This window comes from Cnephaeus nilssonii, assembly GCF_951640355.1.
Source record: "Cnephaeus nilssonii genome assembly, chromosome: 5".
NCBI lineage: Eukaryota > Metazoa > Chordata > Mammalia > Chiroptera > Vespertilionidae > Cnephaeus > Cnephaeus nilssonii.
Genome location: NC_137076.1, coordinates 90952101 through 90975567, shown reverse-complemented (window position 1 = coordinate 90975567; position 23467 = coordinate 90952101). Strand labels below are relative to the sequence as shown.

The 23467-nt window shown below is 38.8% G+C and overlaps 1 protein-coding gene across 1 annotated transcript; it reads left to right on the top strand.

Annotated features, from left to right (window-relative positions):
- The first annotated feature begins 8 nt into the window (after positions 1 to 8).
- FAM114A2 (family with sequence similarity 114 member A2) lies at positions 9 to 22634 on the top strand. The gene is made up of 14 exons (XM_079771302.1): positions 9 to 80; positions 4595 to 4839; positions 5183 to 5282; positions 5677 to 5769; positions 6846 to 6937; positions 8287 to 8421; positions 8937 to 9095; positions 9666 to 9789; positions 11989 to 12068; positions 14424 to 14543; positions 14992 to 15131; positions 17716 to 17788; positions 18394 to 18447; positions 20628 to 22634. Exons 2-14 carry the CDS (start codon positions 4609 to 4611, stop codon positions 20727 to 20729), a joined length of 1503 nt encoding a protein of 500 aa, XP_079627428.1. The 5' UTR covers positions 9 to 80; positions 4595 to 4608; the 3' UTR covers positions 20730 to 22634.
- Positions 22635 to 23467: the final 833 nt, after the last annotated feature.

The following is a 23467-nucleotide window of genomic DNA, read 5'->3' as shown; positions in this document are numbered from 1 at the left end:
TTCGGGAAGGCGAGGCTGCCTCCGGGCGGAAGGAGTACTTCCGGGGTAGTAGGAGCGGCTCGTCGGCAGCTGTGGCGGCGGTGAGGGTGGCAGCCGGCCGGGTGCGGGGCTTCCCGGGAGGAATCTGGTCGGGTGCGGGGTCCCGGAGTCGGACCGCGCGGCCCGGGGCGCAGGGGTCGGGGTGGGGGAGGCGGTCTGCGGCTGGGGGGCGGCCACCTCGCGGCTGGACGCTGAGGCTGTGGAAGCGCTGTGGTCATTGAAGCGCTACGTTTGTGGGAGGAAAATTCGTCGTGGACGAATTCGTCAACTTAGCGCTTGCGTTCACACCAGTTCTCCCTTTTGGAGATCTTGTTTGTGGGAGGAAGTGAGAGCTCACGTCTGTCCGTCTAGACAGCCTGTTAATAACGATTGCAATGGTGTAAACAACCAGCACCACAAGTGCTAACAGCAAGATGTTACCCACGACCGGTTATGGGCCAGTCTCTGTTCCAAGCCCCTCGCCCACACCGTGTCATTTAATCTTTATAGGCTCCCTGACCAGTAGGTATTCCCAGCCGCGTATACAGACGAGGAAACGGAGACACAGACGGGTGAACTCGCTTTCTCACAATCACTGCAGTACGGAGCTGGAAGCAAGTCGCTCCAACTCCAGAGCCCGTGCTCTTAGTTACTAAGCCACACTTCTTCCATTTTGGTAAATGTGTGGCTGGAAGGTCTCCAAGATAATGTGAAATATATATATATATATATACACACACACACACACATATATATATATATATATATATATATATATATATATATGCTGTATACATTTTTACTTTCAAAATATATGACTCAGCCATTTAGTTTTGCTTGTAATGTCCCGGTTCTTTGAGTCTTTCTCCTCCAATTATGCAAATAGAACACTTACTACAGAATACTTGGAAAACTTACAAAAACACGAACGCCAGCATCACAAAAACTTCTCTTCCACCTAGCTCAAATATCATTAAATCTTTGATATACAATAGAAAGAGTAGCGATAGCCCGTGTCTAGTATTTTAGATTATGTCCTTCCAGTCTTTTGCAAAATTACATAGATTATGTAGTACATATGCTGTGTGTAGTATGTATACTATATATACTATGCATAGTGTGCTGTATTTGAAATATATATAACTGTTACTATACGTTGCAATTTGGAGAGAGCATAAGGAGAGTTAAAAGATAGTTTAAAAAGTACATATTCAACTACACAGAACATTAGTTGAATTTTATGCAAGAACTGTGTAGTCATCCCATTTGACCCTTGAAGTAAGTGGGGTGCAGAAATTGTATCTTTATTTCTCAATCTCCAGAGCTTGGTAACTAGTAGGTACTTAACAAGTGTTTGCAAGTAAATGAATGAATGAATATTTCAAACTTGGTTTGTATGTCTATGGGTAGTTGTATCTAGATTGTTTTTTTTCTATGTGTTTTGGGAATGTATAATGTATGTATCTATAATAATAAAAGCGTAATATGCTAATTAGACCGGATGTCCTTCTGGACGACCTTCTGGACGAAGCCAGGGCTGTGAGGGAAGCTGGGGTCCCTGGTGCCAGAGGGAAGCCGGTGCCAGCAGCTGGGGGAAGGAAGGCCTACTCTTGCACGAATTTCATGCATCAGGCCTCTAGTATAATATAACCATATTATCTAGGCTCCGTAGTGTTGTATAAATCTACCTTTCTAGCCTATGCCTTCCCACCTTCTCCCTGCCATATTTACTACTGCATATTTCATACTGTCACACCTCTGGCCTTTGAGCTTTCCCATGTTTTGTTTCCATACCCTTTTTTTAAAAATATATATATTTTATTGATTTTTTACAGAGAGGAAGGGAGAGGGATACAGAGCTAGAAACATCGATGAGAGAGAAACATCGACCAGCTGCCTCCTGCACACCCCCTACTGGGGATGTGCCCGCAACCAATGTACATGCCCTTGACCAGAATCGAACCTGGGACCTTTCAGTCCGCAGACAGACGCTCTATCCACTGAGCCAAACCGGTTTCGGCATGTTTCCATACCCTTGAATTCTCTCATTGGCATCTTCATCTGTCAAAATGCTAAGTGCCCTTTCAGGCAGGTGTTGCAAGCTCAGATGCCTATAGGGGTTAATCAGGTCACATAAACAGTCAAATTGAATCCAGTGGAGATTGTGGAGAACTAGAGAGCAGGACCCTGTCTAAAATATCCCAGCAACTATTTGCTATAAGCTAGTTATTCCAGGTCGAATGTGGGCCCAGTGTTGCAAGACAAGGGAAGTTAGAAATCTATTTGTATACAAACTTTAAGTTTTAAATGTTAGCAATTAATATTAACAATTGTTTAAACACTGTGCAAGCCAAGTAAAAACTTTTGTAGGCTGTATTTGGCAATCAAAAATCCCAGTTTGTGGCCAGTATTCTATGTCTATTTCATATGTTGTCCATGAATGTTATTCTCCGTTTCTAGCAAACTTCGTTCTCTCTGTTCTTTTAGTATAGTGCTCCTTTCAAGCTGTCTTTTTTTTTAAAAAATTAAATATATATTTTTTTATTTCAGAGAGAGAAAGGGAGAGGGAGAGATAGATTGAAACAAGAATGATGAGAGAAAATCATTGATTGGCTGCCTCCTGCACGCCCCCTACTAGGGATGGAGCCCACAACCTGGGCATGTGCCCTTGACAGGAATCAGACCCTTCAGTCCGCAGGCCAACGCTCTATCCATTGAGCCAAACTGGCTAGGGCCTTCCAAGCTGTCTTAATTGTTAATATGTCTTCTTTTCTAGTACATTAGGAGCATTTTTATGGTCTGGATTGGGTCTGCACTTAGTATATATTGGTACAAAGTCTGTGCTTGTACATACCTAAGGTCTCGTGTGTGTGTGTGTGTGTGTGTGTGTGTGTGTGTGTATGTTTATATGTATGTATATATTGGATACATTTGTATCTTCCCTGGTGATATTTTGTTATCCTGTAAACTAGCAGCATCTGCTTGTTGTGAAAACACTAATATCTTGGTTTTAATTGCCTAAGAGCTATACTTCTGGAAGGAATTGAATTGGTTAACATTGCCATTTAGTAGTTAGTCTGATGTAAATACTACCTGATGGTTTGGATTTCATAATTTCTCTGAAAATTTACGGTAGGAATGATTAATGACTAACATTTTAAAAAATGTCAATCAGTAAAAGGAAAAGTTGATAAATTGGCCCTCATTGAAATGAAGAAGTTTTGCTTTGAAATAGGTTGAAGAGATAAGCTATAAATGGGTTAAAATATTTGCAGACCATGTATCTGACAAAAGACTTGAATCTAGAATATAAAAGGAGCTCTCAAAACTCAACAGTAAAAGAAAAAAATCCAATTAGAAAATGAGCAAAAAATACAAATAGGTATTTCACTGAAGAGGATATATAGATGGCAAATGAGCACATGAAAAGATGTTCAATACCATTATCGATTAGAGGAATGCAACTTAAAAGTATCACACACCTATCAGAATGGCTCAAATAAAAAAATAATACCAGCAAATTCTGGTAAGAGTGCAGAGAAACATGATCACTCATACATTGCTGGTGGGAATGCCATTTTGGAAAAGAGGATGACAGCCCTAATCGGTTTGGCTCAGTGCATAGAGCGTCGGCCTGCGGACTGAAAGGTCCCAGGCTCGATTTTGGTCAAGGGCATGTAACCTTGGTCGTGGGCACATCCCCAGTAGGAGGTGTGCAGGAGGCAGCTGATCGATTTTTCTCTCTCATTGATGTTTCTAACTCTCTATCCCTCTCCCTTCTTCTATGTAAAAAATCAATAAAATATATTTTAAAAAAAGAGTATGATAGTTTCTTATAAAATTAAATAAGTACCAATGGTTGTACTTTGGGACATTTATTCTAGAGAAATTAAAGCTTATATTCCCATAAAAAGGTGCACATGACTATTCATAGCTGTTTTATTTGTAATAGCCTCAAACTGTAAACAACAGTTAAATGGTGAAACAAACTGAGATACTTCCTTACTAAGGAATACTACTTGGCAATAAAAAGGAGAAGCTATTGATACACACAACTTGGATGAATCTTGAGGGTTTTATGCTAGTGAAAAAAGTTGATCTCAAAAGCTTACATAGTGTGTGATTCCATTTCAATCACATCTTGAAATGACAAAATTATAGAGATGAACAGATCATTGGTTGCTATGAGATTGGAAGAGGATGGGATGTGGCTAAAAAAGAATAACCTAAGTGATCCTTGTGATTGAACATTTCTGTATCCTGACTTGGTGATGGTCACAGAAATCTATACATGTGATAAATTTTTATAGAACTAATTACACATGCACAAATGAGTGCATATAAATGGGTGAAATCCGAGTAAAGTCAGTTGATTGTTTCTATCAATATCCTGGTTGTGATATTATACTATAGTTATACTAATTGTTACCATTGGAGGAAACTGAATGAGGTTTCTTTGTATTATTTCTTACCTGCATGTGAGTCTATGATAATATCAAAATAAAAGGCTGAAACAAATAGCTTATACCTGAAAAACCTATATAATTAATTTGTTCTTGGGCTTTTATTTTACCAGGCAATGATCTAATCATGTCAGATAAAGATGATATTGAGACTCCAGTGATAACTGAAGCAACCCCCGTCCCTGAAGATGACAACTCCGAGCCAGCCAAGAATTCCGAGTCTGTCGACCAAAGTATCAAGCCAGATAGTAAACCAGAACCTGTAGTTTCTACTCGGAAAAGACCAGAGTCCAAACCTTCCAGTGATCATGAGACTTCAGAAGTTCTTCCTGTTCAGGCATCACAGGCTGCAGGCAAAGTAGAGTATTACAAATTGAGGTTAAAAAATGTTCGGGTTAAAAATAATTTAGAATCAATGCCAGTTTAGAATTGCACCTATTTCCTTTTATAAGCATAAAACATCATTTTCTCAGGTTTATAAATGCCTTTATGAGTAGTTGTCTTTGTGGTGTGGTGCTTACATGCGGGTTATGTTCATCTCTGTTAGTCAAACAATACATTTCTTTAGCCAAATAATGTGTATTCGTTTGCCCATACTTTTGGCTACAAATTAGATGCCTTGTCTATACACTCTTATTATTTTCCTCTGATTTTTAAAAATTTCTTTTGCTTTTTGTTTTTCTGGCTACTGGGAAAATTAGGAGACTGTTTCCAAAGATGAACCCCAGACTGGATGGGGCTATTGGGGCAGCTGGGGCAAGTCCTTACTTTCCTCAGCCTCAGCTACAGTAGCCACAGTAGGTAAGGCTATCAGTTATTTTTATTAATTTTTATGTGTGTTTTGCTGAAGATCTGGGTTAAAAGTGATTTGTTAGTAATTTTTATGTTTACTTTATAGTTTGAGGATGCATTAGTATTGATGGGCTGATTTACACAGCCACTAGAGTTTACAGCATTTCCTCCTTATAAGGTTGATGTTTAGGATTTGTTAATATAGAACTATTCTTTGGTGATAATGAATCATTTTTTCTCTTTTGATAAGGATGCATTCCCAAAGATTACATAAGATCCAAATAACATGTTCTGTAGCTGTATGAAATTAAAAATGGATTTAATTTTTGGTTTGTTTCTTCAGTTTTGGTGACTAATAGCAAGTAATATTTAAATATAAAAATGTTATCATTTTTCTCGTTAGGACAAGGTATTTCAAATGTCATTGAGAAGGCAGAGACTTCCCTTGGAATCCCTAGTCCCAGTGAAATTTCAAATGAGGTCCAATATGCAGCAGGTCAGTATATGGAAACAATAAGACAGAATTATGGATCAACATAGAATGGTTGAGCTCTTTTTTCAGTAGAATATTATTGAGCCTCTGATATTCAGGGCATGATGGGACTGGTGAGAAAGGCGGTTTGGAGTCTTTGGCTGACAGAGGTCTGTGTCTTTTCACCACTCATGTGTCTCTTCACTTCACTTTATCTATGCAATGGGATGATATTTTATATCGCAAAGGACTTGTATAAACCTTAAATAAATAAGTTCTTGAACATAGAATATGAAAATTGCCCATCATATTGCTTGGCACAGTTAGTAAAAGTCCAATAAGAGTTAGCTGATTTTGAAACTATCATGGTATGAAAAAATATTTTAATGTGTTACTTTTGGGGGTGTATATTTTTGTGCTTGGATTTTTAAAATGGGGGGTCTTCTTAAAAAATGTATTTATTGATTTCAGAGAGAGGAAGGGAGAGGGAGAGAGGGATAGAAACTTCAGTGAGAGAGAATTATTGATTGGCTGCCTCCTATATGCCCCCTACTGGGGATTGAGCCTGCAACCCGGGCATGTGCCCTGACCAGGAGTCAAACCGTGACCTCCTGATTCATGGGTCGACACTCAACCACTGAGCAACACCAGCCAGGCAAGTTTACTCTTTTTAGGTATATAGTTTTGACAAGCATGCAATCCTGTTTACACAGTCCATTGTGATTATACAGATAGAGAATATTTTCTATATATAGGAAATCAAGATAAAATAGTATTTTCATCATTTCCCCCAAAGTCCCCTAATTCGTACACATACTCTCAGCTCTTGGCAACCACTGATCTCTTTCTAACCTGGTAGTTTATTTTGTCCAGAAGATCCCGTAAATGGGATCATATAGTAGTAGATTGGATTTTATTTTTGAAATTAAATGAAAAAGAAAAAAAAGCTACCTTTTTATTTTAAAATAGGCAAATAGTTTAATAAAACAAAAAAAACCCCTAATACCTTTCATGTGGGAAGTAGGGTCTAACTTTTAAAAAATTCACATGGATGCTAACAAAGCAAAACCATTTATGGACCCCTTCTCTACCTGCTGTAGGAGAGACAAATGCCAAAGAGAATGAAAACTCCTCCCCGGTGACTGGAGCACTTGGTGTATTCTCGACTATCTCTACTGCTGTTCAGAGCACAGTGAGTAAAAGGGGGCCTGCTTCCTTCCAAGATTACAATGGAATCTTGTCTTTCTCCCTCGTCCTCCAAAAGCCATGGGAACTAATTGGCATTCCAAATCACTTTGATCTTCAGGGTAGAATTACAGGTACTTGAAAACTCGCTTTAAAGGAGTAAAGGTGGGAGCAGGAGGTTAAATGTAACAGAGAGGAAGTATGTGTAACATTTTATGGAATAGGAATTCTTAGTTTGGTAGCCCTAGAAAACTCTGCTTTACGAAAATATTTGTCTCATAATTGCATCTTTTAGGCAAAGGAGAAATATATTTATGATGGATACTTATAAAACTGTATGATTAGAAACACTTTTTAAAAAGATTTTTTTTATTGATTCTTAGAGGAGAGGAAGGAAAAGGGAGAGAGAGAGAAACATTAGTGTGAGAGGGATACATCAGTAGGCTGTCTCCTGCATGCCCCCTACCAGGGATCAAACCCTTAACCTGGACATGTGCCCTGACTGGGAATTGAACCAGTAACCTTTTGGTGTACAGGATGACACCCAACTAACTGAGCCACACTGCTCAGGGATAGAAACATTAAAGCTTAATATCTTTTCAATGTGAATATAGATAGCTAATACTTTTTAATTTTAACTTTTATTGAAGTATAACACATTTACAGAAAATTGAAGGCCTTAGTGTTCAGTTTGAGTTTTCACAGCGTGAACACATTCAGAATAAGAAACAACATGATGGTACATCAGATGTCACCCCGTGCTGTTTCCCAGTCATCTGTGCCTCCTGCTCTTGTCTACCAAGATAATCACAATCCTGACATCTACCATCGTAGATAAATTTTGCCTGCTCTTAAACTTTATATAAATGGAATCATACAGAATGTACTCTGTTGTATCTGGTTTCTTTCACTCAGCATTATGTTTGTATGATTTATCCATGGTAAAGTATGTGTAGAGTATTGTATTTTCTTTGCTGTGTTTCATTGTGTGACTGTCACATTTACTCATTCCACAGGTTGGTGAGTATTGGGGTAGTTTGTAGTTTTTAAGCTTTTACAAAAAGGCTGCTGTGAGCATTCTTGTATGTCTTTTGATGAACATCTGTACAAATTTCTGTTAAGTATGTAACCATATGTGGAATTGCTGGATCATAGGATATTCATAGGTTCAGCTGTAGTAGATAATTACAGTTTCCCAAAGTGGTTATACCAATTTATATTCGCACAAGCGGTGTATGATTGTTTCAGTTGCTCTACATTTTTGCCAAAGCTTGGTATAAGCCACTATTTCATGTAGTCAAAACATGCAGGTGTCTTTTTCAGTATTATTGTAATGAGGCTGCATGTGTTTCCTAGGGAAAGACGGTTATCAGCGGGGGTTTGGATGCCTTAGAATTCATTGGGAAAAAGACAATGGATGTAATAGCAGAAGGGGACCCTGGATTTAAAAGAACCAAGGGTCTGATGCACCGGAATTCTACACTGTCTCAGGTACTGCCTTTACCTGTTGGTTTCCTATTTCTTTGTTCATCTGTATATTCTTGCCTGTGGTAACTTGGGACATTGCTAGCATTTCCTTTTGAAGAATTTTTAATGATTTGTAAAATTAAGGCATCTTTGTGTGTGTATGGCGTGGGGCGGGGGAGCCTTGGGGAGCGGGGAGGTTAAGAGGGAAGGGAGAGCTCTAATGCTTAGAAAACTTCCCAGCTCTTTTTTTCTCCTCTTTCCTTTCTGCAGGGGCCTCCTGTCAGTGCAGTGTAAGATGCCAAGTCCTTTCAGAGTGTTTATTAGATTAATGTTTAAACTACTCTCAGAGAAACACCTGGTTCCTAGGGTGTTATTTACCCTGTCTGGAATCAAATTATGTGTGATCATTTCCCCCTGCTGCTCCTGAGCCTATCAGATTTGAATCACAGTGCCAAGAAAGAAAGAGCAGTGCTCTATACTGTTACCCATCTCACCCTTGAGCTCTCATTACTTGCAATGTAATGCCTCTATCTCTTCAGGTTTTAAGAGAGGCGAAGGAGAAGGAAGAGCAGTGGACCACAAATGAGGTTACCATAGAAACAGACAGGAAAACGCATTACGGGGTACTCTTTGATGAATTTCAAGGCCTTTCACATCTAGAAGCTCTGGAGATGCTTTCCCGAGAAAGTGAAGTAAAGGTAATTCTAAACCAGAATATCAGCTGGAATAGTCGCCAAGCAAAGGAATGCTGCATAGTTCCTTTTCTTTTTGTACAGTTGGAGGATGAAATGTGTTTCAGATGGAGGCTTGAGACTCTGAGAATACCAGGCCAAAACAGACTAAAAACTAATCTTTGAACTAATTGCTGGAAATAGAATAAGCCAAGTGTTATTTTTTTAAATTTAAACAAAAAATGAGAGATTAACAAAGAACTCTTAATAGCACATTTGCTATTTTTCTTCACCTTGGTCTTTTTTTTTTTTTTTTTAAGTTTCTTTGGCTTAAACTGCCAATTTGGATACAGTTACCTGTTAGCTTTTAATTCAAGACTGCTTCATTTCCAGACATTTCTGTCTTATATTATTTTTGGAAGTACACATTCTACCTTTCTGTAATGACCAGTCTGTTGTGTTAAGGTTCTTAAGGAATAGATTGTGTTGGCTGGTGAGCTCATAATTTTGATTTTAATTAGATCTATAGTCTTTTCTCCATTTGAGAATGTTTTTCTTTTTTATACTCCCACAACTTATTATATTATATTGATTCAGGTGAAATCTATTCTTAATTCTCTAAGTGGAGAAGAATTAGAGACTCTAAAATTTGAATTGGAGCAGCTGAAAGAAGCATTTTTCCTACCAGAGTTCTCTGAGGAAGAGGAAGAAGATAAAAAAGGTAATATGAAAACCTAGCATCTGAGTGGGAAGGATATAGTGTGTTATTTTTCTCTTCTACCTCTTTGCCACGGATCAGGACTCCACAAAGATATCAATGGAGTGCTGCATGCCCTCCTTCCTAATAGCCCTCCCCATTTGGTTGAGATTGCAGCACTGAACTTGGTATTTAATTATATCTCAATGAAGTTGGTAAAAAAAAAAAAAAAAGAGTGGTGGTAGCAGAGGGGAGAGAAAACCACAGAACCTGGTTCTGGTGATATTGGCCATTTTTGTTTTCTATCAATATCCTTAGCCCTCTACTCTATCTTAACACAACTGATCCTTCCGCTTTGGAAGGAGACTTCTTGCTTGGGGAATGTTACCCTTTCTCCTGAGTTTCTCCAAAGCACTAGCTGTCTCCTTCCCATCCTTACACACTTTTATTCTAATGCAACAACTACTTTTTATACTCAGGTCTGTTGGGAGTACATGACAGTGATCTCCAAATACTTTTTGATCAACTCTTAGCAATAAGAGTTTTTTGAGAACTTAGACCTAATATATCTATATTTGAATATTTGTAAATTATGCATAGATACTACTATAATAATATATTACTTATATTCTAAAGTATACTCTAAAATAGAATTTTAAAAAGAATGAGATAAATGTCTATAAATTAAAAGTTCCACCTCTTCTATTGGATTATTTTGTGAACCTCTTGGGGTACATGCATCCCAGTATGATTCACCTACATAAATTTGAGCTTTAACTGAGAAAACAAAATGCCTGCCTAAGAGTCAAGTTTTAGGTTTTTAGATAGTAAGATATGATTAGGAGTTGTTTTTATGACTTACATTATTTACAGTTGTATCATTTAATGAGAGCAGCTTTTCCTAAAACCATATTATACCTGAGATCACTAAAGCATTTGAGTTATCTTTCTTGAATGATAAAAGAAGGACAAAAGAATAACAGATGGAGAGAGAAAAGCCAAGATAGAATTTTTTTCCTAAGAATTTTGGAGAAAAAGCGGCTATGAAGCAATAATAATTTGCTCTGATGAAGCATGAAATGCTGTCTAAGAAAGACTCACACAGATTGTTGGTGCCAGAAGACTATGTGTATAAGAGTTGTCTCTGCATTATGTAGTACAGAGTCCTTGGGGTGGGCTTCCAAGGGGATAGTGGGTAGGATTTAGATGAGTACAGAGGAAAAGAGCATTTTCTGCCATTTGTTTGTATGTGTTGATTGTTTTTTAATCTTGACCCACCTGTTTGCATGTATGTTTCTCAAGTATGAGTATTCCATGTTCCCTATCATCTCCTGCCAGGCCCTTCCAACAGCTTCCTTACCATCCTTTTAGCATTCTGGAATCACTTTTCTTCTTCCTTTCTTTTTGTCCACCATTAATTTTTACCCAGATCCCGGATTATTGCCTTAGCCTTCCTGCCTCCCTTCCTGTTCCCCTTTCAATTCACCCTGTCCACCCTCAGGAGCCAAAGTGATTTTTCTAAAATTTAAATTGGACATATCTGTCTCTGTTTAAGTTTGAATAACTCACCATGGTTTATTAGGCCCTTTATTACCTGGATCCTGCTTACCTTCCTAACTTCATTTTACCCCTCTTTCGTATATATACATATATATATGTATACATATACTTATGCGCATATATGTATACATACACACATACACACACACACCACTAGAGACCTGGTACATGAAAATTCATGCACTGGAGGGGGTGTCCCTCAGCCCAGCCTGCCCCCTCTCACAGTTCAGGAGCCCTCAGGGGCAGGCAGCAACCCATCTCTGCTGCTGCCACTGCCGTCAGCGCAAGCCTTGGCCGGCCCTGGTTATCTAAGCCTCGGGTGGCCCTGGGCGGCTGGGCAGCCTCCATCCAAGGCTTGCCTGCACCTCGGGCTGACCCTGGGCGGCTGGGGGGCTGAGGGGACTGGGTGCCGCCATCTTGTGGCTGTGGGCGTTGCCATCTTTGAGGGTGGGGCAGTCAATTAACATATTCCCTCCTTATTGGCTGTGGGCACCGCCATCTTTTGGCAGTGTGAGGGTCAATTAGCGTATTCTCTCTTTATTAGATAGGCTGCTGCTACTGCTATTACCATTCCTTTTCTTGTTCTCCTCGTGCACCCCACTTCCCGTCCCTGTGATCCTCACTCGTCTTTCTGCAGTGTTTTACATGGGACTTTTTTTTTAGGGGATGAAGAGTTTACCAAAGAGATAACAGAGCTATTTTCCCAGCTGCATGTCTCCTCCAAACCAGAGAAACTTGCCAGGGTAAGTGACTACTTCTTGGTGATTTTTTTTTTAACTTGTTTGGATTTAGTGGATAAAGAAGGTAAGATTGTAAGTTCCTGGCAAGGATGCCACCAAGATTGAGGGTATATTCTGAGTTCCACACCTTTTGCCTGCCTCTTGCTTTCACAGGTTATCATGCTGGACTCATATTTGCATCCCCTCCCTTTCCCCTGGAACACACACATCTGCCGTCTTTACCTGTTTTCATTTGGAATGTTTTGATTGTCTGAAAACTTAAATTAGGTCACAGAGTTGGTCAGCCAAAGTCGGCAGTGCTCACCAGCCTTCATGACACCAAGGGGTTAGCTTCTAATGAGGCTGTAACTGTCCACAGGGCTCTGAATGTTTCAGAGATAATGGGATGTGGCCTCTGCTCTTAGGAAGCTGGAGGTTGCAATTTCCTAGAACACAGTGACTAAGATAATGACCATTTAGCTTGTGTAAATGTGAGAGTCCATGGCCTAGGCAGTGATACTTGAGCTGTCTTTACATATCTGGAACATGGAGAGACTTTAGTCAAAGTTCAGAGTGGGTAGGGAGGGCCGGTTCCCATAGCAGTACCCACATAGCATATATGTCAGTGTCAGCTCATGGGACACTATTCACTGGGTCTTGGGCTGCTTGCTGCTTCTTCACCCTCCTTTCCCAATCTCCAGAAACATTTCAGGACCAGTTAGCAGCAGGTACACATTGCTTCCAGGTCAGGGAGAGCTGATAGCCCCATGTATTGATCCTTAAAGGGACTTCTTAAAATAATTGGAAAGAGCGTGATCTGGTTGATGGGGAACCAGTGAAGAGAAGAGGAATGGTCAGCTCTGGGCTCAGGTACCTCACTGGTAGCATTATGGAAGATGGATTGAAGATGAGCCAGATCAGAAGCAGGGAGACCAATCAGAGTGCTATAGACACAAAGTGGATCTGAAATCAAGAGGTGGTAATAGAAAGAGGAGGGACTGATGGGAGAAATAGTTAGGGTAGAATCAGACCATCTTGGTGACCACATATTTTGGCTTGGGTGACTGATATATCATTGTTCCTCTAAAGCTCTGGGGAATAAAAGGATTAAAATTTTTGGGAGAGAAAGGCAATTCAAATTTTGTACATGTTAAATGTGATATGCCTGTAGAATATTCTGATTCAAATGTCCAGCAGGCAGTTGGAATATGTTGTTTTCAAGAGCAGTCAGTGCTGGAAAATAAGTATTTAGGAGTCAGCAGCAGGTAGGGAGTATTTAAAATCACTGCAATAGGGTGAGTGGAGAGGAGAGGGAGGGGGGTGAGACAAGAGAGCCAAGGCCAGGTAATGATGTTCGAGAGGCAGCCAAAGGAGGTCAAGGAGACATGCTGATAAAGGTCGGGGGGAAACCAGAAGATAGTGTATTACAAAAGTTAAAGAAAATTAGAAACATCCCAAATGGCCATTATCAGAATTGGTAAATTGTGGTTTATGTATAAAATGAAATACTACACAGCAATAAATAAGAATGAACTGCTGATACATACAGCAACTACTGGTATGTAGATAAATCTAACAGGCAGTATGTTTTGCTTAAGAAACTGGACACAAATTAGAACATACTTATGATTCCATTTATATGCATTTTAAGAACAGGTAAAATTAAGTTATAGTGAGACAGAAGAATGGTTACCTTTGGGTAAGGGTAGGGGGACTCCTTTTGAGCAGTACTGACTAGGAAGGGCTATGGGGGACCAGCTAGGGTGATGGGAATGTTCTTTTGTTTTTCAAATATTTTTTATTTTTAAAAATTATTATTTTTTAAATATATATATTTTTATTGATTTCTGAGAGGAAGGGAGAGGGGGAGAGAGAAACATCAATGATGAGAGAATCATTGACCAGCTGCTTCCTGCACATCCCCTACTGGGGATGGAGCCCACAACCCGGGCATGTGCCCTTGATTGAAATCGAACCCAACACTCTTCAGTCCGAGGCAGACGCTCTGTCCACTGAGCCAAACCGGCTAGGGCTGATGGGAATGTTCTTTATCTTGACCTGGGTCACAGATACATAGGCATATGTACATGTAAACATTTCTTGAGCTGTGCTCTGAAGATTTGTGCACTTTGCTGTATGTAAGTTATACCTCATTTTTAAAATGACTAAGAATGAGAGAATTCAAGAAGGCATGAGTGGACAGCAGTGTTAGGTAGCTTAGAGAGTTCTAGTAAGTTAAGTACTGAAAAACTAGGTGTTATGTTCAGATGAGAACAAAAGCACCAACTTCCATGACGCTAACATGTTCTTGGTCAGTGCACAGTAATCTTGGTAAGCTGAATTGAATGGTTGATGGACAATAATCTTTTTGTTATTTAGGCAAGAAATACAGCCTATGAATGGATGAGGACATCTCTGGAGAAGCCATTAGAAGAGAAGGAAGGAGAAAAACAGTTGGAAGGAGAAAAAACTGAGCAAATCAATAAAAATTCAATAGAGGTAACCAAAGCAAATAAGGTTTTCTTTTTTGTTTTGTTTTTTTAAGGATTTGAGATGCAGGGGTATTGCAGTCAGGGACTTTGTATTTTGTTGCACTCTTATCCATAATTTCTACCTTGTGTTTTAAGTTGTAACATCTTAGTTCCAGACTATAGGACGGAAAAGAGTGAAGAAAGAGATAAAGGGTACATGTGTGGTGTTATGAGGGTTTCCAGAAGCTGCCACAAGATGCTTTATCTAAATCTTTTGTTGAAAGGTTAGTCACATGGTCACATCTAACTTCAGGGCAGCCTCTGTTTTTACAGCAGTGAGTCCAGCTATAAAGTTATATTACTACTATGGAAGAAGAGGTTTCAAGGTATTGAATCCTTCAGTGTGAGAGAAGTAAGGTGACGTCATTTCCTCTGAGATTAAAAAAAACACCTGTGCTTTTTTTTTTTTCATCCAGGATATCCATGCATTTGCAATCCGGAGCCTAGCCGAAATGACTGCCTGCTCAATTGAATTGTTTCACAAAACAGCAGCTCTGGTTCTGCATGGCCGGAAGCAGGAAGTGACAGCTATAGAAAGAAGCAGAACCCTTTCCCAGTAAGTGTAATCAGTATCCTTGTAAGTGATGCATATTACTGAAAGAGTTTTCTGGGCTTATTTCCAAAGTTTTAAAAACTTTCAGCAAGATACTATTCACACTGTACCATTCACATACTTCAGGTTTTGTTCATTTTGGGTTTTAGTTAGTTGGATAGCCAAGTGTGATGTTTCTTTTTCACTGCCATAAAACTACATTATAATTCTGCCCTTTTATTAACTACTTTATACTCTGAAAACTAGTTCTCAGATTATTGGTCCTACTAGGAATAGAATTTTACATATGTAAAAACAGAAAATAGTTCTAAGAATCTCATTTCTGGATAATTAAGTTATTGAGTGCTAATTATATGCCAGGCATCATGCTAAGGGATTTACATGTATCATTTTTAATTTTTATAACAACCCTAAATGATTGTTCCAGCTTTAAAAGTGAAAAAATGCAGACTCAAGAGAGGTTAAATAATTTACCCAGGTTATTTTTGTTGTTTTGTTTTGTTAATCCTCACCTGAAGATATTTTTTCCCATTGATTTTTAGAGAGAGTGAAAGGGAGGAATGGATAGAGGTTGGGAGAGAGAGAGAGAGAGAAACATCGATATGAGAGAGACACATTGACTGGTTGCCTCCTGCATTTGCCCTTCTTTCACATTATTACTGATTTTGAACAAAAATTTTAAAAATAATAGAATGTAGATAGTCACAGGAGGAAAAAAAAAAAGACCTATTTGTAAATACAGAAATCTCTTAATTAAACAATGAGAATTTTCATTGGAAAAAAATGTGTGAGAGAGTGTCCAGTGTACTAGGATTGGGAAAGGCCCTTGATATTCTCCAGACCTCCTCTTCACCTATGGTTTTGATGCCCCTCTGTAATAGGGGGGGCCTGAATTTATCTTTAACAGCCTTAGGATGGGGGACTTAGAATTTCACACCAGCCTGTTCTGTGGAAAAATGGTTATTTCTACTGCTTGGAATGCTCTTTCAGTCGTGACTCACTCCCTCACAGAATTCAAGTTTCCATTCAAATGCTGCTTTCTTTACCACCCAGTCTAAAATAGTATCTTCTCCTATTTTCTGTCTAAAATAGTATCTTCTCCTATTTTCTAATCCTTTACTTGCTTTATTTTCTTAGCTCATATCACCATTTAGTGTATATGGTGTGCGTATGTATATATATGTTTTTATATATACTAGAGGCCCAGTGCATGAAATTCGTGCACTGGGAGGGGGGATCCCCTCAGCCTGGCCTGCACCCTCCCACAGTTTAGGACCCCTTGGAGGACATCCCTCTCACAATCTGGGATCCCTCTTGCAGTCCGGGATCCCTCTTGCAGTCCAGGACCCCTCGCTCCTTACCGCCCGCTCGCTGCTCCTTACGGCTCAACTCGCTGCTCCTTAATGCTTCCGCGGAGGCAGGAGAGACTCCTGCTACTGCCACTGCGCTTGCCAGTCGTGAGCCCGGCTTCTGGCTGAGCAGCGCCCCCCCCCCCATGTGGGAGTGCACTGACCACCAGGGAGCAGCTCCTGCATTGAGCGTCTGTCCTCTGGTGGTCAGTGCGCATCATAGTGACTGGTTGTTCTGCCGTTCGGTTGGTTTGCATATTAGGGTTTTATTTCATAGGATGAAAATGAATATATGTATGTGTTTATATATCTGTGTACATAAGTATACATATACATATACTAGAGGCCTGATGCATGAAATTGGTGCACTCAGTGGGGGGGGTCCCTCAACCCAGCCTGCGCCCTCTCGCAGTCTGGGAGCCCTCAGAGGATGTCCAACTGATGGCTTAGGCCCGCTCCCTGGCAGTCGGACATCCTTAGCACTACCATGGAGGTGGGAGAGGCTCCCGCCACTGCTGCTGCACTCGCCAGCTGTGAGCCCAACTTTTGGCTGAGCGGCGCTCCCCCTGTGCGAGCACACTGACCACCAAGGGGCACCTCCTGCATTAAGCATCTGCCCCTTGGTGGTCAGTGCGCGTCATAGCGACCAGTCGTTCTGCCGTTGAGTCAATTTGCATGTTAGCCTTTTATTATATAGGATACTAACATATACATCTGTCCATCTATATATACATATATAGTCTCCCCCCTTAATAAGCAAGTAAGTTAGAATCCATGAAAACTGTGACTTTGCTTGTTTACTGATATATCCCCAGGGCTTAGAACCTGGCACAAAGAAACTTTAAAAAATATTTGTTGAATAAATGAATGTGTATGAATTTTAACTATATTTCTAAATGGAACGTAGGATTTTGTAAGTATTGTTGCCTTAAAATGTATTTTTTGTTATTTCCTTTGATTTTCCTGATAAGTATACTGCTTTCTAGAGGATTTTGTAGAAAAATGTTTTTCCAAGGAGTGAACCTCTCTTCCTACAGCATGGATGCCTATTCAGATGGGTCCCCAAATGCATAGGGTAGCTGGCAGGCATACTTCTTCCCTTTAAAAGCTTTCTTCTTTCACATTTAGTACCATGAGTGATTTGTTCTCTCCTGACAGTTGTTAAATATAGCCTATTAAAAGAAAGAGTGAGAGAAAAACAAAAGAAGGAACCATCCTGACTTTTCTCCCTTCTCTAGGATGACGGTTGTGTTGTGTAAAGAGTTGTCCTCTTTGTCTAAAGAGTTTACCACCTGCCTAACAACCGCTGGGGTAAGAATTCATGTCTCTTGTTGGGTTGATATCTGTTTTGTTTTGTTTTGTGTTTTTTTGTTTTGTTTTGAAAACAGCTTTATTAAGGTATAGTTTACATACCATATCATTTGGTTTCATAGTATATTATAGAGTTGTGCAACAATCACCATAATCTAATTTTTGACCATTTTCATTATTTCCCAGAAAACCTCCTACTATTAACAGTCATTTCTTTGCCTCTATGCTCTTATATCCCTGAGCAACACTAATCTACTTTCTGTCTATAGATTTGCCCATTATGGAAATTTAATACAAATGAGATCATACAATCTGTAGTATTTTGTGTCTGGTTTCTTTCACTTAGCATAATGTTTTTGAGGTTCATCCACATTGTAGGAGCAGACTGTGGCTAGCCGGTAGGAGAGTTGTAATTAAAGCTAAAATTTAAAGCACTTCAGATATGACATTTTGCTCTCTCTCAGTCCAGACTTTTTCTATGCTTACATTTATGTTTGGGTGTGTGTGTATGTGTATGTTGTGTGTATGTTTCAAAGTGGGATCGTACCATGTTTATTGTTTTTTTTAACTGCTGTGTGCATTTAACTCTGTATTCTTTACTTTAGGTCAAAGAAAAGGCAGATGTCCTTAATCCATTAATTACTGCAGTATTTCTAGAGGTTAGTAGTAATTTTTTTTAAGTCTCTAACTTTTAGGCATTTTGTATTGATTAACTCTTCTTAAGTTTTTATTTTTTGGCCTTTTTTTCCCCCCCACAAGGTTGGTAGTTTAGCCATATTGATGCATATATGACCCCAAAGGTGTGTATCTGATGCATATTCCCTGTTTATTAATTACAAAATATTAAAAAGCTGCTGGGTAAAGTGCACAGGAAGTAGGAAGCTGTCATTACTTAGTACTACCCTTTGACAGTTAATGGACAATTTTCAATAACAAAATACCCCTGGAAACCAGCGGATAAACAGGAAGGGTTGAAAATTAAAAGCAGGCAAGCACTGCTTCTTAAAGGACTAAGGCTTAAGCAGAGATTTGTTAGAAACAACACACAACATTTTGTCATTTCCTTGTCAGGAAATTGCTTTGTTGTGTCATGTTAACATAATCCTTAGTCCATAAAATTTAAGGAGGTGGGTTGTTTAAATCCATGAAAAAGGGAGGTATAAGAGGATCTCATCATGGAATATTGCTCCCATAAATGATGCTTTCTGGATTCCATGTTTTAAGAATTCTATCTTTTAAATTATTTTTGTGAACAATTAGACATTTGATAATCTGTTTAAAACATTTATGAAAATCTGGAGAGGAGAAAATCCTATATAATAAAAGGGTTATATGCAAATTGACCCTAACGGCAGAATGACCAGGAACGACTGGTTGCTATGACGTGCACTGACCACCAGGGGGCAGACACTCAACACAGGAACTGCCCTCTGGTGGTTAGTGCGCTTTCACAGGGGAGTGCTGCTCAGCCAGAAGCCAGCTCATGGCTGGCCAGTGCAGCAGTGGTGGCGGGAGCCTCTTCCACTTCCATGGCAGCACTAAGGATGTCCAACTAACAGCTTATTGGACATCCCCCAAGGGCTCGCAGGCTGCCAGAGGGATGTCTGACTGCCAGGTTAGGCTTGATCCCCCAGGAAGCGGGCCTAAGCCAGCAGGTGGACATCCCCCGAGGGGTCCCAGACTGCGAGAGGGCACAGGCTGGGCTGAGGGATCCCCCCGAGTGCACGAATTTTTGTGCACTGGGCCTCTAGTATATTTGATAATTGGTTAGGTTTTTAATATGAATTGAAAAAGATTTTTTGTTTTTTGCTCCTGGAATTTTAGTTACTTCTTTAGTTTTGAATTCTTTAAAGTCACCACCATTGAAATGCCTTTAATTCCTTAACTGCATAATTTTCCTTGAATAGTCAGGGAAATTATTCTGATCACTTAAACAGTTGTTTTAAAAAAATGTAAGTTGTTTGTGATTTAGTAGATGACAATGTTTAGATGAGATCAGTTTGCATGCTAGGAGCCCAGTCTTGTCCTGGATCTTCCCTGATTTGCTTATGACCCTATATCCAGCAGTTATCTTCTTGGCAATCTCATAATCTTTATTTACAAAATGAGAGATTTCACTAGATAGTCACTGAGATCTCTTTTGGCTGGAAAATTCGGTATTAAATGTCACACTGAAGTTTAAATAGGAATACTTGCCATTGGTAACTCCAAAATAGGTAAACTCACTTGATATAGGTTCCCTGTTGCTATATTAAGTTGGTTGTTCTTGCTTACAGATTTGAAACACTTGTCCTGGAAGTTATACATTTTATCTTAATGTAATGAACTCTCTGTTGTTATTCTTCTGGAAGGTTAGAACATGTCAGATAGAAATATATCTATACTGTAATCATCTTTAAAAGCAGTATCCCTTGTTCACATTTTGAGCACCTATCTTATGTTCACTGATTGTGTTGAGTCCATGGAAGAACAGTTATCACAATGGACTGGAAATCTTATTGGTGTAAGATTCATAGCCTTCTGAAATCCTCTTTGAGTAATTGACCAAAATGCTTTGAATGCCAAATTTGAGCGGGATGCCAAAGAATGCCTCTTATTTTTGCTGTGCAAGTTGGGCAAAAGATGCTGACATTCTTTGTTGCTGCTTTCATATCTTCTTAAGAGCTAGATCATTCTTTCCCCTGTAACTTTACTAAAATGATTAAGTCTGCCCTTATTTGTCAGGCTACAGATTCTATTAGATTTATATAAATTAGTCTTTTGTTGTTGTTGTCTTATGGTATATTTTCTCTTTTAAGTGACTGTGGTATTTTCTTTTCCTTTTTTTCAATCCTGACAGGCATCGAATAGTGCTTCCTATATTCAGGATGCCTTTCAGCTACTCTTACCTGTGCTGGAGATCTCGCTCATTGAAAACAAGACTGAATTACCAGAGGCATGAATTGCAGGGCCAGAGGCCTTTGTCAGAACATTGAAGAACAGAGAAGATTGACCTGAGACTTGTGATGGCCAAGAAATGCCACTCTATTCTGGGTACTCTTGCAGAAGTGAAGGAGAAGGGCTATTTTAGTATATAAAAATTCAGGCAGGATAGCAGTTTTATAGGAAGTTCGTTGCCTTCACTGCTTGGCTGAAGTATTCAGGTTCTCACATTGCTCTTCCCAGTTGTTATAATTAATAAATTATTTGAAAAGAAATTTTTAGAAGAAAGTTCAAAAATAATAGCTCTAGATAAAGGTTAGTGGGATACTCAGGTAAAAATATTGGTATTTTCTTTGATGGTGCAGAACACTAACAATTTTGTCATGGATATAGTTGGCTGTTAAGCAAGAGAAAAAGTATTTAATTTCGTATTCTAGAATTGATGTGCTTGATCTATTAATGCCATGCACTTTCTTCTTTCTTTAATAAAATCTATGGCTTTAAGAAGCTGTGTATATGTAAACTCTATAATGATTACCCTTTATTACATAAATTCTTGGAATTGGTTAGAAACTTTTATCTGCTCTTTAATTCTCAGCAGATAGTTGGCATTGAGGAGAAACTTATAAAATATACTTGTAGCCACACGAGTTAACTACAGCAGTGTGTCGTTTGGCTTCAAATTGCTCTCCCACAATTGCTCTCTCACTCCAAGTTGACAAGTTTCAAGTTGTTGACCTCTACTCAACTGGATTCAAGACCAATAAGTGCCATTTAGAGAAACAGTTCCATGTTTGCAGATATTCTGAGTCTCTTCAGATGTTTTTCATGCATATCCCATATGCAGGATAAAATTGGTAATAGCCAGCTCCAAAGGAGTGTGAAGCGCTTATAGTAATGGGTTTTTTGTTGATTGACTATTGTTGAAGTGGATTGTGGAGTCCCTTAGTAATGATGTTCATTATCACAGGATTTAACCTGTTAGCATGGTATATTTTCCTCATTCTTTTTGTTTTAATGTATTCTTTAGCATGTTTATAAATACAACTATCCTTTAGATCTTCAGCCTTCTTTTTGTTCTCTTCGACAATTTAAGAGACTGAAAGGCTATTGTTTTCCTAAAAGTTATTTTGGTATTCACTCTTTTTAAAAAAGTTCTTCAACCTTATGGTTTTTAATGATTTAGGTAACTTTTGTGAGTTCTGCCACTCTTCTTCTAAAACCTTTAAATAGAATGTAATAATTTTTTCAATTGATTCTTTTGTCTAAACATGAGCCCCAATAGCTTTCTCAGACCCAAAAAAATAGCAAAGTCATAACATAGATCAATGTCAAGATTGTTTTTATGTAATCGCCTTATTTGGGGTAAGAGGCTATTTGTAAGCAAGGAGGAAAATAAATAGATTTGGCTAAATAAGTATACCAATAACACTAAAATGTAGCTCTGCTTATATTCTGTTCTAAAGTGATCAGAAGATTTTTTAAATATTACTTTATATAGACAAATTTCATCTTTCCCAAAGTGACAAATTTTGAATTTTCAGAAAAAGTTTTTCTGTGGTTAATAAAGTTGGTGTTCCAGTTCTGATTTATTGCCTCAAGTTCCATTGCTGTGTCTGAACCTGGATCCCTTGAGCAAGGTACTCCTTGAGGAGGGTTTAGAACTGGTCACAGTGACTACCACCTGTTCAGACTCTTGTAAGTTGAAAGTTTGTAGCTTTTACTCTTTGATCTAGAAATATGTCTAAGGTTTTTCTTTCAAGAAGAGGGCTATAGATGTGGAGGCAGAATAGTAACTCTCTGTATGTGTCTATCCAGATTGGAGTCCTGAATTTGACCAGTTTTAGATTGAACCTTTCAATAGCCAAATGTGACACGCTGCCTCTTTTCTTTCTCCCTCATTTCTCTCATCAGCTTCCCCCCATCCACCAGAAATGAGAAAAGGACGAGTTCTGAATAACACTTAAAATATAATGAAGAAAAAGTTATTTGATTCAGTAGGGATAGAGAAGTAAGAGCATAAACATTCATTCATAGGTGAATAGGTAAATTTAGGGGGCATCTTGGAACCTGTTGGATTATGGTGATGGTTTTGGATGGTACATACTTCATTATTCTGTTTGAGGTTGGTACATGGTGTAGTTTCTTGATGAAACCTACTCTTTTGGTGCTATTTCCTTTACATTTTCTGATGTTTAAGATTTACCATTATGTCCTAATATGTGCTAGCCCTTTCCAGTTAACAACTCGATAGGTAATATGTTCAGTTATTATTGGAGTAAATGCTTCTCTTCCTACTATTGAGACCTTCAAAGGCTGTGATTAAAAGAGACTTCATTAATTTGATGTAAAAGAAATAGAAACTTCCATGAACGAATTCCTGGCTTCTTTTCCTTTATACAATACATTGGAAACAGATTGGACAAGCTATTTTTTCCTTACTTTTGATAAATTTTTTTTTTTTAGGCATAGATACCCGGATTGACAGGACTCTGAAATATACAATAATTCATATAGGTGTTTCCACAAATCCAAAATTAGTGCTAATGCACAAATGTGAAGTTTTTAGTCCTACAATCAGGAAACAAGACCTTGTGGTTCCTCCACCTGAATGAGGACCTCCTTTTTGTACTTGTTTTTATCTAAAGACCTGTTTGAGGGAGAGATGTTTTATAAGTAGTATCTGTTGATGTCATCATTTGAGAAAGACATTTTTCTATATTTTTTAGATGAATTCTGAATTTTAAAGGTGAGAAT